Source organism: Geotrypetes seraphini, chromosome 11, assembly GCF_902459505.1.
Source record: "Geotrypetes seraphini chromosome 11, aGeoSer1.1, whole genome shotgun sequence".
NCBI lineage: Eukaryota > Metazoa > Chordata > Amphibia > Gymnophiona > Dermophiidae > Geotrypetes > Geotrypetes seraphini.
In genome coordinates, this window is record NC_047094.1 from 115,663,089 (window position 1) to 115,681,001 (window position 17,913).

The 17,913-nt window shown below is 45.0% G+C and overlaps 1 protein-coding gene across 5 annotated transcripts in view; it reads right to left on the bottom strand.

Moving 5' to 3' along the window:
* Positions 1–17,913, bottom strand: part of MYLK2 (myosin light chain kinase 2) — a 275,761-nt gene that overhangs the window by 221,745 nt on the left and 36,103 nt on the right. For 2 of the 5 annotated variants that reach the window (XM_033963947.1, XM_033963942.1), the window contains exons 1-2: positions 12,156–12,214; positions 10,794–10,883 (exon numbers count right to left, since the gene is read on the bottom strand). In XM_033963947.1, coding sequence (XP_033819838.1) covers positions 10,794–10,881 — 88 coding nt within the window. In that variant the 5' untranslated portion in view covers positions 10,882–10,883; positions 12,156–12,214. The other 3 variants (XM_033963943.1, XM_033963946.1, XM_033963945.1) reach the window with 3 other exon arrangements.

The following is a 17,913-nucleotide window of genomic DNA, read 5'->3' on the forward strand; positions in this document are numbered from 1 at the left end:
TCGGGATGGTGTCCTTGTATGCTGAAAGTTGGCAAAGGTGACCTTTCGACAATCCAGCTGCTTGGTTCTCATAACTTGGTTCAGAGACAGGGAGCAAATGTTTTGGTACCAAGTTCTCTCATCTCGCTACACCCACATCGCCCTGCAGGGATCCTTGCTCATTATAAAAGTTTTATGGTTTTCCAGGGTGCCTGGCATATGAAGTCATACAGCACTGATAACAGTTCAGCAGAACCTTGGAGAAATATCCTCCCAGCAGGGAATAGAGACAAAAACGTTGTAGCAGAGGTCAGCTGGGTTAGCATTGCAAAGGCTGCATGTGTTTACAGACAGCAAGGTACAGGCTGGGCCTGGCTATGGGAAAATATAGGTCTGTCGTGTCCAGCATACACAAGTGAGGCCAGTATGTCCAGTTGAATCCAGGTTATCCATGTCAGTCATATCACAGCTCACAATGTTAGACCTAGGCCATGTAGGTAGCCCACAAGGCCAGCCTCCGTTGAAAAGATTTGCAGAGCTGCAACATTGTCTTCAGTCTAGGGTTACCAATGGAAGTAAAACCTGGATGCCTCAATCTGTCTGCCTTTTTTGAGCCATATTGTAACCCTACTTCACATTCACATCTCATTACTGCCTTGATCAGCACACCTGGCACGACAACCAGTTTTGCCAGACAGTTCTGCAGAATTTGTTTGGTCTAGAACAGTAGTTCCCAAACCTGTCCTGGAGGACCACCAGGCCAAATGGGTTTTCAGGATAGCCCTAATGAACATGCATGGAGCAGATTTGCATGCCTCTCACTTCCATTATATGCAAATCTCTCTCATGCATATTCATTAGGGCTAGCCTGAAAACAGGATTGGCCTGGTGGTCTTCCAGGACAGGGTTGGGAACCACTGGTCTAGAATCCAACTCCACCCTCCTAGGGTTATTTTATTCCTGCTCCAGGATGTGCCCACACAACAAGATTGTATATAAATTCACCTTGATTGGTTTCTGGTTAGACTTGGGTTGTTGTTTTTGGTGAACCTGGTAGTAATAATAATAATAATTAATTTATATACCACAAGGCCGCAAAGTTCTATGTGTTTTACAGTAGTTTAAAAAAAAAAAAAACAACCCAATAAAAGAAGTTGAATAGAACTAAAAAAGTTAAAAGCCAAAAATTAAAGACACTAAAATGATTAAAATAATGCATAATAAAATTTTTACGAATTAGCTGTCTAAATACTTCGAAAACAGTTGTATGTTTTTATATGTCTCCTAAATTCCCAATAAGTGTCAGTAAGCAAAAGCAATTGTTCTAAATCCTTACCCCATAATGCTGCTTGATATGAAAAAAGATTTTGATGATGTTTTAAGTTTACATCCTCTAACAGGCGGAAAAGCAAAATTCAGATGTGAGTTTCTCTTATGTCTGTTGGTTGCAAAAGAGAAAAGCTCAATTATATATTTGGGAGCTAATCCAAACAAAGCCTTAAAACAGAAACTTAAACAGAACTTAAATTTCACCCGCGCCTCTATTGGCAGCCAATGCAGTACTCGATAGGAGGGTGTTACGTGATCGTATTTCTTCAACCTAAAAATCAGCCTTACTGCTGATTCGGGGCTTCCTGCCTCAGCCATCGGGCTGGCTCCTTCCTGCGAGCCTCGTTCCTGCCTGTCCCCGCCAGGCGTGCGAGCCTGCTTCGCCCCCTCCAGACCTGCCAAGAGCATCTAAAATTTAAACTTAATTCGGGGCTTCCTGCCAAGGGAGCCACCTCACCGACGGACTCCCCCAGCGTGCCTCAGCCATAAGGCTAGCTCCTTCCTGCGAGCTTCATTCCTGCCTGTCCCCGCTGGGCATGCGAGCCTGCTCCATCCCCTCTCGACCTGCCAGGAGCATCTAAAATTTCTACCGAGCTAAGGCGCACGGCAAAGACGCATGCCTTAGTGCGCTCCTTTGCAAAGCGGCAAACGGAGCGGCAGAAGCTTCACTGCTTCACCACACACCTACTTCCAGCAGCCAAAACACCACACTGAGGATCCCATCATCGGACGTTATGCCTTCTCCGCCCAACACCTCACCAACTCTGGGACTACTCCACACCCCAGCATGGTCTCTATTACCCATTATCTATTCCAAGCAAAGCTATCCTAAACGCTGCTGTCTCACTCAACTCATGATGGCTTCATTACACTACTATCTAACACTATTTCTTATGTTTTACTGGTCCTGCTACAAAAGCTGGTTAACTGAGGCACTTCACTCTATCCCAATTCCAATCCTCTTAAGGCCTCGCCCTACCAACCCAGAACCCTACAGGTCCACCCATTTTTTCATTTATGACTGTTCTGAAGAGGGCCCTTTCCAAATCCCGGTTGTTCCCCCCTCACGAAAACCAAAGAGACCTTACAATAAAAAACACTGATCATTGAGGAAAGTTCCCTACTCAGCTCCTGCCAACTCCCCCCACCACCAAAAGGTCCACGGTTTCTACTTAAACATCCGATCTATCAGGAACAAATCACAGCTGGTTAAAGATTGCCTTGAGGTGACCAACCCTGACTTTGTTCTTTTAACCGAACCATGATCTCCGACAATGATATCATAATTCGTGAGTGTCTCCCACCGGGGTATAAAATTATATCTCATCCCAGAACCTGGGGAAGAGGGGGAGGACTAGCCATCATAGCAAAAGATTCATTCGAGTCCACCATCTTAGCCTCAAAATCCTAAACGGATCTCAAAATTCTTTCCTGTATACTCCAGTCAGCCCAATTAGAAGATGGCCTAATTATAACGCTATTTTATATCCGTCCCAAGAAATGGCCCACTGCCAAAAACAACTTCTCTGAATTCCTCCTCACTAATTCAATTACAACCTACTGATCGGCGATCTGAACATTCACCTAGAACAGGTAGAGCAAACTAACCCCAAAGACTTACTATCCTTCATCACTTCATTAAACTTCTTTGTGCCGAACCCAGAAAAGACCCATCAAAAAGGTCACCAACTAGACCTAGTAACCTTCTCCTCCAAAGAACAAGTCTACCCAAAAATTATCTGGGAGCAAGCCACTTTGACCGATTCCTTATGGTCAGACCACCGATTATGCAACTTCCAACTTAGCTGGCAAGAAAGATGCTCCCCATCCAATCCCAAGGCAGCTAAAAGGACCCAAAAAGTGGTAGCCACAAGAGGCTTGGTAAATCTGGTGGAATTCTGGTCACACTAAGACATCACGGCCAACCCAGATCCTGACTCATTTACGGCAGACTCCTGGACCAACTTGAGCACGCAGATCCTAAACAAAATGGCCCCCATAAAATCAAGGAAACTGAGAAACAATAATCTGGATGGCTGGTTTGACGCCAAACTAGGAACGGCGAAATGGGAGTTATGAAAACTTGAAAGATTATGGCTGAAATCCGGAGATAGTCAAGAGAGAGTGAATTGGAGAATGAAATTAAGAGTATAAAAAAATTCATAACAACTAAACGCACTAACTATTACGCACAAAAAATCAGTTCTCCAAATACAGACATCAAAAATCTTTTCAAACTAGTTAATAATCTTTACGACATTCAGACCTTATCCTGCCCTACCTTAGACTCCCCACCTTCAGCCAATGCCCTAGCCAAATTCTTCATCAATAAAATCTCCAATCTGAGATCCACCCTTTCTGTCCCCACATCAAACCATCTGAACTACCCAGTTGCTCAACTCAATGACGAACCTAGAGTAGATATGATCTGGAACACTTTTACCACCCCCACTGGCAATAATTCTGCAAGTTCTACTTAAAATATGCTGATTACTATTGCAAATTAGACTGTTGCCCTCCTAATGTGATGAAAGTCACCCCGGTCACCTTCAAAGCCAAGTTACACACCTGGCTTTCTTCCCTTCTACGGTCAGGTACTTTTCCAGAGACCCTAGGCCAGATCCTGATCACCCCGATAGTAAAAAATCCCATCAATCAAACTGTCTTCAAATTACAGACCCATCGCAAACATTCCCTTCTTTGTAAAGTTGATGGAAGGCCTTATAGTTTAGTTTGGGGTTGGGCCACTTGTCCTTTTAATCTTTTATCAAGCTCAATTTCAAGTACTTGGGCCTTATGCCTGTACTTTGTGATCAACACCAGCTCAGCAAAACCTGCATGTCTACCCTACTTCTAGGGTGTCAAAGCCTCCTTAGGCTTTGAAGAGGGGAATGATAGAGGATGGGTAAAGGAAGTCCTGTATAGATACAGGTGAAGATCCCAAGCCCTTTAGGTAGCTAAAGGTGAAGAACCTCTGAAAATCCCTAATATAATAAGCCATACTATTAAGAGGCCTAAAATGATTGAAAAAGACTCTGATTATAATTGTTAGCCTTTTGCACAAACTAAACTAAACTAAATCTTGGGTTTATATACCGCATCTTCTCCACAATGTGGAGCTCGGCACGGTTTACAGGAGTTGGGGAAGAACGGAACTCCAATGGAATTATAGAAATAAGTATAAAGAGAGGTTAGGGCTTAGAGTACCAGAGAGGGGAAGAAGGTTATATTTTGGAGAATAGCCAAGTTTTCAGATGCTTATGGAATAGTTGAAGGGAACTCAAGTTACGAAAAGGTGAAGTAAGATTATTCCAGAGCTGAGTGATTCTGAAGGGGAGGGAAGACCCTAGTTTACCAACATGGGATATGCCTTTTAAGGAGGGAAAGGACGTCAGAGAGGGGGCTGGATCGCGGCAGAGGAAGCAGAGCAGGGCTCACTGGCATCGCGAACCCACGGTAGGCTGCTTCTCCACCGCAAACGGTGTGGGGGGGGCTGGGGGATGAATCGGACATGGGGGGTGCAAGCAGTCCTTCAGGGTGGGGGGGCCAGCGGTCCTTCGGGGTGGGGCATCAGGCTTTCAGGGGGGACAAGACTTCAAGGGGGGACAGGCAGACCTTTAAGGGGGGACAGGCCTTCAGGGGTGGGGGGGCCAGTGTGGTTAGGAGAAGCCAAAGGGGGTGAAAAAGCTATAAAATAAACCCACCAGCGTGTCAATGTGTTGAGAGGAAGAGGTGGTCTGGGAAATTCTGCTGAGCAAACTCCGGGCCCATTTCCACCCCCCAGTTAGTCCACTCCACTCAACTGGTTCACACACTGAGTGGGTCTTTGGGTGTTGTGCCTGGGTAGTTGTTTTGGGATCTCTTCCAGTGGTTTATCAGTATCTCCTTGTGTTCCAAGGAAGGAAACTTTGTTAACCTTAGCATTGACCTTCAGAATATGTTTGTAACAGGACGCTTGTTTGGCATTAGGCTATGTAATGATCGAAATAAAAAAACAGACCTTTGCACATTTTTGCACTAAATGGTGTGTGTATGAGGAGATTCACATTTCCTGCACAACTAAGTCCATGTGAAGTTACCTTGTGCTGTATTTGACATCTAGCAAGGTCTCTGTTTGGAAGGAAAGATCTAAACTTAAAAATGAAGTGGCCAGAAGTTATGGTAAAAGCAGATAGCGTTGCTGGTTTTAAGAGGTTTGGACAAATTCCTGGAGGAAAAGTCCATAGTCTGTTAAGACATGGGGGAAGTACCAGTATCTGCTTGCCCTGGATCAGTAGCATGGAATGTTGCTACTCTTTGGGTTTTGACCAGGTACTAGTGACCTGGATTATGGTAGCTACCATGAGAATGGGCTACTGGGCATGATGGACCATTGGTCTGACCCAGTTAGGCTATTCTTATGTTCTCATCTGTAGGGGCCTTTGTTTTCACTTCTTATTTTAATGTATTTTTTTTCTGGGAACTTATCAGTGTTTTTTATAATGGGAACAAAAATGGAAGAGAATTACCGTAATGTGTGTGGAATGGGGGCGGTTAACTACCGTAATTTCTTCAGCTAAATAATTCAATCCATCTCAACCACCTCAACCAGACATAGGAGAACTCATGCACCATTCACACACCCTCCAACCAAAAACGTCAAAAGAAAAAAACTGTTCATTTTTATAAACCAGTGTTTTTCAACCGCTGTTCCGCGGCACACTAGTGTGCCGCGAGATGTTGCCTGGTGTGCCGCAGGGCCGCCATCAGGGCAGTACTACCAGTCCTGCATTCAGGGGCCCGGAGCTGACAGGGGGCCCGAGGCAGGGGCGCCAGTAGCTCGCCAAGGCAAAGTGAGTCGATCACCCAGGACTCACTTTGTCTTGGCGATCTAATCTATCGAGCCGATAAAGTCTTCTTCTCCCCGACGTCAATTCTGCAGTCGGAGAGGAAGTTCGGGCCAGCCAATCACTGCCTGGCTGGGTGGAACTTTCTCTCCGATTGCAGAATTGACGTCAGGGAGAGCATGCGTCGGCGTCGGCTTTGGGGCCTGTTATCCATTGGTGGGTCCTGTTCCCCGATGGCAGCGGCAGTGGCAGTGGCTTGGGGAACGGCAGGGAGAAAGAAAGAAAGGGGGCAGGCAGGGAAACAGAAGGAAAGAAGAGAAACAGAAAAAAAGAAAGAAAGGTCAGGGAGAGAGGAAGAAAAAGTTGGGGGAGGGAATGAGGTGTGGAGGAGAGAAAGCATACAGGCTGATAGAAGGGAAGAAAGATTGGATGCACAGTCAGAAGAAGAAAGTGCAACCAGAAATCACCAGACAAGGTAGGAAAAATGATTTTATTTTAAATTTAGCAAAGTGGAGGCAGTATTACCACGGTTTTCAAAGGAATTTGCCCAAATAACTTAATAGTTAACTGGGTAAATTCCCAGAGATGAAAACTTCCCTTCACTTACTATGCACAGTTCTGAATTTATATCTGCTGTCTATATTTTACAATATGGTCACCTTTTACTAAACCGCAATAGTGGTTTTTAGCGCAGAGAGCCTATGAGCGTCAAGAGCAGCGCTGGGCATTCAGCGCAGCTCCCTGCGCTAAAAACTGCTATTGTGGTTTAATAAAAAGGATGGAGGGTATATTTGTCTATTTTTGTATGCTATAAAAACCAAATACAGAGAGAGACTGAGAGCTGTTGACGAAGAGCTACGTGTGTGTCTTTCTTCCATTCCAGCCAGAATATCAGCTTTGTGTTCAGCCAAACAGGCCCAGGTTTCGCACTGAATAAAGTATTTTATAATTTTTCACTATTCTGTTTACTTAATATTTCATAATAAAGTAATTATAAAATACTTTCTTTGTGTTTATTTGATTCCTATTCAAGAGAATTACTTTATATATAGTCAATATAGGCACAGAGTTAAATTTAACATTTTCTAATGGTGGTGTGCCTCGTGATTTTTTTCATGAAACAAGTGTGCCTTTGCCCAAAAAAGGTTGAAAAACACTGTTATAAACTACCGTATAACTTTTAATCTAGAGTTAGTGAGTATGAATTCAGCAACAAGAACAGAAATCATATGTTCATTCTTATAAACTATAACATTTACCGGTAATCTAGATCAAACGAAGTATCGAGGACAAAATAATCTAAATAGTTACCGTAATTATGGTAAAGTTGTAAATAAACAAAGTTTACTGATTTATTCAGTCATCATCATCATCACAGTCATCTGGATCGTTGAATCCATCAAAATCCGAATTGTCATCATCATCATTAAATAAAGTGAGCACGGCCTGCAGAATATCCTTGTTTATTTCCGAAGCGATATTGTCATCGTCGTCATCATCATCGCTGATATCCGTGTTGTTGCCTCCTTCCGCTGCATGATTAGTGTCATTGATTTCATAAACAATGCCCGCTTTTCTAAATCCGTTTCGAATAGTATCTGGTGTTATTTTATCCCATGCTGAAGCCACCCACTTGCAGACTTCTGTGAAAGTCGCCTGCTTCAGCCGCCCCGTGGGTGTGTACTCGTGCGTGCCGCTCTGCATCCACTCCTCCCACTCCCTTCGAACAAAAGTCTTGGATGGATGATTCACTGCGATGTCAAGTGGCTGCAGCTTACACGTCAGGCCTCCAGGTATCACAGCGATGTGAGCACCAGTAGAATTAATGTAGGCCTGAACATTTTTTTCTTTGTGGCAGCCATGGCATCAAAAATTAACAAGGATTTTTTTTGAAAAAAATCCACCCTGTCTTGCCCTAAAGCATTTATCTACCCACAATCTCATTACGTCGCAGTCCATCCATCCCTTCTTGTTGCAGTGCACAACCACACTGGTGGGCAGTTTTTCACGGGGCATAGTGACCCTTTTGAAAATGACCATGGGCTTTAACTTAACCCCGCTAGCTGAGCAACCAAGAACTACTGTAAAACACGTTCTTTCATGCCCAGTTGTGGTGAAGGCAACAGATTTAGTACCTGTGGGGGCTACAGTTCTTGTCGCTGGAATATCGAATGCCATTGGAATTTCATCCATGTTGATGACGTCCTTTGCAGTGATGACAAGTTCAGATATTTCTTTGGCGACAAAGTCACGGAAATCGCTGGCCAACAGTTGTTCTCATTCGAACCAATAGTCCGTTCCTTTGAAGTCGGGTATTCCTCTTCCATTGGCAAGTAGTTTTGCCTTTATGATCTTTATCCTGGAAAGCTTTTAGCAGCATTGTACATCGTGCTATCGTACCAGGCAGCCACATGGGGTAAAGACTTAGAAGAACTAATTGCACACACAAACAACTATGGTGAATTCAGGAAACACCTAAAAACCTACCTGTTCTTGAAATACCTAGGTAGCGAACCAGAACATCAGCCCCCCCTCATAATACCACCACATACCCGACCCTGTAAATTGTAAACCCCAACCCTAATCACTAACCATGAACACACCATTCAATTCATGGAATATTTCTAAATTTTGTGTTAGCAGCATGGCACTTCCTGGTCTTGCAGCACACAAACTGTTGTTAATATTATTAATGTTGGAATTACCAGATGTACAATGCTATACCCGTTAATTCGCTGTATGTACAGTTTCTCTTTATTGTATTTACAGTTTCTCTTTATTGTAAACCACTTCTCTTTATTGTAAACCGCCTAGAAGTCGCAAGATTGTTGGCGGTATATAAGAATAAAGTTATTATTATTATTATTATTATTCATCTGAATTGCAGCGGTAGAGACTGATTGATTTTGCTCCCTTCTGCGCAGAATCCACTGCTTCAAGTCATCCTCCAGCTGAGGCCATTTTGTTTTGGCCCCACGACGTGCCTGTTTTCGCGGATTGCATTTCTCCAGTTCCTTCTTATCTTTTCTCCATTCACGCACCGATATTTCTCCAACATCGAACTCTCTCGCTGCAGCCCGGTTACCTATTTCCTCAGCTTTCGCAAAGACTTTAAGCTTAAAGTCCGCTTAAAGACTTTTGTCTCATTTCCTGGCATTATGGCGTTTTAGAAAAAACTTTACAGGTAAATATAAATTTAATCGATAAACTCTACTAGATAAATGCAGAATACCAATCTGAAGAGATCAAAATTAAAATGTGGGCTCTACATGCAGCACTAATGATCTTTTATAGGCTTACTCAATGGCTGGGATGCTGTTGTATATGCAAAATACTATTCAATGGGTTACTGGGCCAATTACAAGGCCAGATAGACAACAGAACGGGATGAGGGGGAACACGGCCACGGTGATCAAAAGCGTGCCGCGACAAAGGCCCGCCACGGTGACAGATCAATAGCGCACCACGACAAAGGCGCGCTGACAACCCGGCGCAGACAACTGAGCGCAAGCATACTCAGACAATCTTCTTTGTCTGTAGATGGTCTGCGCATGCTTACAGAGCTGCGAACTGCTTTTTCTTTTTTTTACTTCAAGGGCAGGGCGGCGAGAGGAGAGTCGAGGCAGCAAGACAGGAGCAGGGCGGTGATTCGGGGCAGAGGGCAAAGCAGCGAGAGGAGAGTCGGGGCAGCAAGACAGGAGCAGGGCGGCGATTCGGGGCAGAGGGCAGGGCGGCGAGAGGAGAGTCGGGGCGGCAAGGCAGGAGGAGGTTTTACTTGAATGAGCAGCATGCGCAGTATACGTGTGTGCGCGCTATATGGCAATTTATTTACATACATACCGTGTTCCCGCGCGCTATACGCGTATGTGTGTTATACACGTATGCGCGTTATATGCGTGAAAATATGGTAATCATATGACTTAGACCAACGTGGTTCTGGTCACCTAGAGTTGTATAAAGATAGCCATTTGGATCATGTACGGAGGACAGACATGAGATCTCAGGCCTGATGATCGTATGCTCTGTTACTCTATATGCTGATAGATTTATTCTTGTAAGCTGTTACTGATTTATTAATAAAATACATATTATTCAAGAACAGTATATCGAGTGCGAGGTCTCTCATTGATGGGCCCCTGAACCGTCAACGTTTGCCTCTCACATCGTTGGCTTGTGCTGTTCACAGTTACATCAGGTCATCGAAAAAGTTCCATTCATCCACTTATGGTACACTTTAACCACAGCTGCCCGTGAACAATTCACAAACTCCACTTTTTATGAAATGCTTCCATCCTTGGCCTGGTAGCCAATGATCATGCCTTTTTCAATGTCTGATAATTCATGCTTCTTTCCACTTGACAGCCATGGTTGCTTTATTGGCAACTTACTGATATCCCACCTTTATATACCCATGAAGTCTGCTTGCGACACATGTACTTGTTCATTGGCTGTGCATCCCTGACATCAGAGGTAGGCGGTGGTCATAATATGAGGACTCGATCGTATATATACACTTTTGCACAAACCTGTAGAACTGTGTTTTATATAAACATATATATGCACACACATACACACACACATTCCTCTCTTCCCTCCCCTTTGTCCCTTAGTGCCTCTGTAACTCCTGATTCTTGCATGTTTCTCCCCACTGTCTCCTACCTGATGTTTCCTTTTTCTGTCCTTGATTTGTTGTGGCCATTGAGCAGGTAGGTCCTTCAGCTCCTGCATCAGATACTTTTCCTGACATCTCTAGTAATAGAAAGAAATATTACAATTTAATGGGCTAGCTTCACACTATGCAGCCTCCAAAATACTGTAACTTTGCACCTCCTCACTGTGTTGCTCTGTTTAGGCTGTGTCTTCTGAAATATTCAGTAAAACAACTTTGATGCACCCCAAGTCCTTTCATACACTAATTTTAATGAAGACAAGACAGAACGTATCTAGGGAAGAGAAATAAGACACTATTAGGGAAAATGATAGGAGAGGAAAGAGACATCAGACATACATGGAAAAAAAATAGATTGGTTGCATATGCTATAGTAAACCACTTCGCTTTGATCAAAAGGCAGTAGTATATCAAATTACTGAAAAACTAAACTAATTGAATCAGGGAAGAGAGATAGTAAAAGAAAAGACTTTACTAGAAATAAAAAAGAAAGGAATAGATAAAGAATGAAAGAATAGTTTGAATAAGAGGAAGAGATGATGAGATATACAGGGGAATGAGATACAGGGATTTATATATGAAACATGAAAGACTGTTCATGAAAATGCCACATAGGATTAAGGAGATTACATTAGAAAAATGTGAAATTCAGAGATGGGAGAAAGTCTAGTAACAAAATCAAGCAAAGCAACTTAATAGAGACAGAAATGAGGTGAGTAAGAGCAAAAAGAAACAGACAGTGACCGCACAGGCTGGGAGCAACAGCAAAAAACTACATGGGCTGGGTGTGAGAGCAGAGAGACCGCACTGCCTGGGAGCTGGAGAGCAATAGCAGAAAACTATATGGGCCGAGTGTGAAAGCAGACAGTGACTGCACAAGCTGGGAGCAAAAGCAATGACAGAAAACTACATGGATTGAGAGAGCAGACAGTAGCAGTGTGTGCAAAAGATGGAAGCAAAAGTAGAGACAGAAAACTGCATAGCAAACAGTGACTGGACAAGCTGGGAGCAATAACAGGCAGAAAACTACATGAGCTGAGTGTAAGAGCACAGAGAAGCAGATAGTGACTGCACAGGGTGGAAGCAATAGCAGAGAAGAGACTACATGGACTAAGTGGGACAGCAGAAAGAAGCGAGAGTGACTGCACAGGCTGGGAGCATGGGAGCAATAGCAGAGATAGGAAACTACATAGATTTGAGTGTAAGAGCAGAGAGAAGCAGTTATTGCACAGGCTAGCAGCCACTTTAAAGACAGAAAACTACATGAACTTAAAGAGAAGCAGAGTGACTGCACAGAGTATAGAGACACATACAAACTTCTTGGTGTAGGCAGAGAGAAGTAGACAGATTACCTGCTCTTAGTGGTTACAAGTCAGTAAAAGTACCCTGTTTGTGTGTTTCCCTGTACTATAATTGGTGTAAGTGAGCTGTGTTGCTCTGCAGAGCACACGTGGGTAGCTGGGGTATCCTTTACATTGAAAACAAGGAGTTCTAAGGGTTATTATATCTGTGCTTCTAGCACCACCTGTTAGTGCTGGATCCTGGCCAAGTACATGGGCAATCTTCCTATCGGTGGCAATTTTAAATAGAGAATCAAATTCTCCCCATGCTTCCAATCTTGTCTGCTACAAAATCAGATAGAGAAATGCTCCCTCCCCACACATTAGTAAGAACCTAAAACTCCTCTTTTTTTGGGGGGGGGGGAGATAATTAAATATTTTCCTTCCACATCTCTAGCCTTGCAGACGTTGAAGGAGAGGTAGGCATGAACTTATAGCTGAAAACCAGAGAAGCCAGGATTACATAAGAGTTGCCATACTGGGACAGACCAAAGGTTCATCAAGCCCAGTATCCTGCTTCCAACTGTGGACAATCCAGGTCACAAGTACCTGGCAAGATCCCAAAAGAGTAAAACAGATTTTATGCTACTTATCTTAGAAATAAATAGCAGATTTTTTCAAGTCCATCTTAGTAATGGCTTATGAACTTTTCCATTAGGAAATTATTCAAACCTTTTTTAAGCCCTTGTAAGCTAACTACTGTCATCACATCCAGAGTTTAATCATACTGAAAAACTTAGAGAAGTTCTGTTGGATCTGCTAAAGTGGTACCAGAGGACTACAGAAGGGTAGATGTAGGCCTTCTCCACAAAAGAGGTAAGGAACTGCAGGCCAGTAAGTAAGTCTGACTTCTATGGTAAGTTTAGTTAATGGATATACTTTTAAAACATGGATTCATTAGAGGCAGGTCTTGTCAGAGAAATCTGATCAATTTCTTTGATTCGGTAATCAGAGTGTTAGATAGAGGGAGAGTGCTAGATGTGGTGTATTTAGATTTTAGTAAAGCCTTCGACAGTGTTCCACACAGGCTTCTAATAAATAAACTGAAGGGAAGATTCTGAAAACTTAAACGTGATCGCTAAACCAGTTCCAGATGGTTTAGCATTCATATATTTCAACGGTAGATTATCAAAACAGCTTATCATGGTCTTTTCCGAGCTTCCTAGCAGTCTCTGCCATGCAAATGTATTACAACGAAGTCATTAATATTTAAAGGAGCACTCCGGGCAATTCTCTATTATCGCCGGGTGATTCCCTAACCTTGTTGTCCTACATTTATGAGCAAAATTTTCTGGCAGGTCTGAGCTGTTGTACCCTTACTTTCTGATCAGTGCCTGAGTGCTGATTGGCTTAGGCATTGACAGGAAAGTAAGGCTTAAAAGCTTAGACCTACCAAAAAGTTTTGCTGCCATAAAAAAAAAAACCCCTCCCCCCGGCAGTGGGAGATGACCACTCCCTCCCTCCTCAAGCAATCCCCCCCAACACCCCCTCTGGCAGCAGAAGGGATGCTTACTCCCTCCCCCCTCCATGCCTCCTTTGACACCTTGACCCCCCCTTACTTTGTTTACGAAGTCTGGCCAGAGGAATGCCTACCCCTTCCGGCTAGTAGGCCCACCTTTTCAAAATGGTGGGCCTTCACCTCCCTGGTGCATCCTGGGATGCGCCAGGGAGAAGCCTAGGACTCTGATTGGTCAAGGTTACTTAAGGCCCCTTCTATGGGAGGGGCCTTAAGCAACCTGGGCCAATCAGAGCCTTAAGCCCCTCCCCAGTGCATCCAGTGGGGGCCTAAGACTCTGATTGGTCCAGGTTGCTAAGGCTCCTGGGCCAATGAGCCTTAGGCCCCTCCATAGATATGATAGGGAGGGGCCTAAGACCCATCCCATAGGAGGAGCCATAAGCAACCTGGGCCAATCGAAGCCTTAGGCCCCTCCCTGGTGCATTCTGGGATACACTGGGGGAGGGGAAGGCCCACCATGTTGAAGAGGTGGGCTTGCTGGCCGGAGGAGGCATGCATCCCTCTGACCGAACTTCATAAACAAGATAAGGGGGGGTCATTCAAGGCATGGGGGCATGATGGTAGCAGCAGGAGGGAGTAGGCTTCCCTTCCATTGCCAGGGGGTATCAGAGGGCTGGCAGGAGTTGTTGCATGGCGACAGGAGAGAGTGGGCATCTCTCCCATTGCCGGGGGGGGGGTGTCAGGGGTTGTTGCATAGTGGTGAGAGGCCTTATCAACCTGGGCCAGAACCTTAGGCCCCTCCCTGGATGCACTGGGGAGGGGCCTATGGCTCTGATTGCCCAGATGCCTAAGGCTCCTCCCATAGGAGGGACCTTAAGCAACTTTGGCCAATCAGAGCCCTAGACCCCTCCCGGGTGCATCCCAGTATGCACCAGGGAGGGGGAGGCCCATCATTTTGAAGAAGTGGGCCTGCTGAGCAGAGGGGGTAGGCATCCCTCCAGCCTGACTTCGTAACCAAAGGGGGCACAGGGGGTTATCGGAGGCATGATGGCAGTGGGGGAGGGAATGGGAATCTCTCTCCTGCTGCCAGGGGGTTGCTTGACATTGGCTGTGGGAAGGAGTAGGCATGTATCCCTCTTTCCGATCTTTGATTTGGGGGGGGGGGGGGTTGTGCATTTATTCTCCTGCTGTCGGGGGGGGGGGCTGGAAGGGGGGAGAGAAAGTGGGCATCTCTTCTGCTTCCGATGAAGGGATGTCGGGGGGGTGGGTGTTGCATGGCGTTGGCAGAGGGAGTAGGCATTCATCCCGCCTGCCGATCTTCGATTTGAGTAGTTTTTTGGTGCATTTATTCTGCGCATGTGCCAATCGCTATTGCCAGCAATTGGCACATGCACTTTAGTGAACCTCATTTGCATGCATAGTTTTTTAAAGAATGATTCACCTTTTTGAAATTGCTACAGGAATATCCACAACAGCTGCCTGTCAGATTTTACTACAAACATTTGAAAATCTTCCTCTCAGTGCCCTCAGAATGGGTTCCAAAGTGATGGCCTGGGTCAGGAGCAGGTAGAATGGAAGGTGACAAAGGATAGTGGTCAATGAAGAGCACTTTGAGGAAAGGGATGTTACCAGTGGTGTGCCATAAGGTTTGGCTCTTGATCCTATTTTGAACATTTTTGTAAGCCTTATTGCTTAAAGGCTGTCTGATAATATTTGCATCTTTGTGGATGATATCAAAATCGGCAATAGAGTAGACACCCCTGATGGTGTGGATAATCTGAGGAAGGATCTAGCAAAGCTTGAAGAATGGTCTGGAATTTAGAAGCTAATATTTAATGCTAAGAAATACAAGATCATGTATTTGGGCTGCAAAAATCCAGGGTATGGTACAGGTTAGAGGTGTGAAGAAATTAACATAGAAATATGATCGAAACATAAAAAAATGACGGCAGATAAAGGCCAAATGGCCCATCCAGTGGTGTCCCTAGGGGGTGGGGGGAGATCCGCCCCAGGTGCACGTCCCAAGGGGGTGCACAGGAGAGAGCTGGACGGGGGACCTGCGGAGTTAAATACATCTCAAGCTGCGAGGCTCGTCTTCTGTTCCTACCTGCCCTGCCGCTCACATATAGCCGATCGGAAGTCTTCCCCGATGTCAGTGCTGACGTCGGAGGGAGGACTTAAGCAAAGTCTGCCCTCCGACATCAGTGCTGACATCGGAGAATACTTCCGGTCGGCTATTTGTGCGTGGCAGGGCAGGCAGGAAACAGAAGACAAGCCTCGCGGCTCGAGCTCTGTTTTGCTGAGAAAGTTGCAAAGATGGGCTGGGAGGCAAACGCGGAACACAAAAGGGGGGAGGGAGTGCATTTTGGACACAAGGCATGAACTTGGGAGAGAGGAAGGGAGGGAAAGAGATGCTGAGATGGGGGTTGGAATGGGTTTTTGGACACAGAAGGCATGGACTTGGGAGGGAAAGAGATGCTGAGGTGGGGGAGGGAATGGGTTTTTGGACACAGAAGGCATGGACTTGGGAGAGAGGAAGGGAGGGAAAGAGATGCTGAGGTGGGGGAGGGAATGTGTTTTTGGACACAGAAGGCAAGGACTTGGGAGAGAGGGAGGGAGGGAAAGAGATGGTTGTGTACACGGGGAATAGAAGAAAGGAGAATTTTTGGTCATAGGGAGGGAGTGAGGTACAGATAGTGGCATACCAGGGTGGGGAGGGGGAGGGGCGGTCCGCCCCGGGTTTACGTCCCAAGGGGGTGAAAGCTGGCCACCCTCCAGTGTTCTCCCTAGGTCGGCAAACTGCGGCCCCCTTAGCCACTTGAGTGCCACTGCTGCCATCGGGAACAGGCTGGCGCCGTGTTCTCCCTGCTTTTCCCTGTAGGGCCGACCAACTCTCGCCACCCACGTCAATTCTGACATCGGAGAGGATGTTCTGGGCCAGCCAATCGCTGCCTGGCTGGCCTAGAACGTCCTCTCCAACATTAGAATTGACGTCAGGTGGCGAGAGTTGGTCAACCCCACGGGGAAGAGAAGCAGGGCGAACTCGGCGCCGGCCTGTTCCCGATGGTGGCAGTGGCAGCCTATTTCCCAGTGGCAGTGGCAGCATTTTCCCAATGGTGGTGGCATAGGGGAGGGCAGGGAGAAAGAAAGAAAGGGGGGGACAGGGAGCCAGAAAGAAAGAAAGGGGGCAGGGTGAAACAAAGAAAGAAATGGGGCAAAGAGAGAGAAAAACAGAGAAAACAAAGAAAGGGGGTATGGAGAGAGAGAAAAAGAAAGAAGGGGCAGGGTGAAACAAAGAAAAAGTTTGGGGAGGGAATGAGGTCTGGAGGAGAGGAAGCATACAGGAGGCTGAAAGAAGGGAAGAAATATTGGATGCATAGTCAGAAGAATAAAGTGCAACCAGAGACTGATGAAATTACCAAAGGTAGGAAAAATGATTTTATTTTCAGTTTAGTGATCAAAATGTGTCTGCTTTGAGAATTTATATATGGTGTCTATATTTTGCACTATGGCCCCCTTTTACTAAACCACAATAGAGTTTTTTAGCGCAGGGAGCCTATGAGCGTTGAGAGCAGCGTGGGGCATTCAGCGCAGCTCCCTGTGCTAAAAACCGCTATCGCATTTTAGTAAAAAGGGAGTGGGAATATTTGTCTATTTTTGTATAGTTGTTACTGAGGTGATATTGCATAAAGTCATCTGCCTTGAAAACCCGCAGAATATAAATGATAATTAACATTTTCTCTGCGTACAGCGTGCTTTGTGTTTTTAACATTTTATTGTTGGTAGATCATTTTGACTTGGCCACAAAGGTAAGGGGGAGGGAGGGAGGGAGGGAGGGGAGCTGCTGAAAGACATCTAGTAATCCTTGCAGGATTGACTGTGCAGGGAATTATTTTTGTAAAATCATGTTTTGTTATGTGACTGGCATTATTTAGACTTTAATTTCTATGAATGAATAGAATGAAAATGATATAAATTACTTACTTGTTTTTATGTGCATGCGCTGAAGGAAAGTGGAGAGACAGTGGGCTGAGGACGCTGAAGGGAAATGGGGAAGAGAGAGTGGGGAGAAGACGCTGATTTATAAATTGACAATTGTACAGAATATTGTTTCTTTTTATACTTTAATATAAACAATTCAAGGCTTGTGTGGATGGAATCAGGTGGTTTGGGGGGATGGGGACCGAGCTTACGGGGTTAGTGTAATAAAATGGTATTTTTTTATTTCTCATTATTTGTTTTATTTTTATTTGTTAATTTGTAAAGTGGTGATTGTTATGTATCAGTTTTTTCAAATTTACATCTACTGTCTTT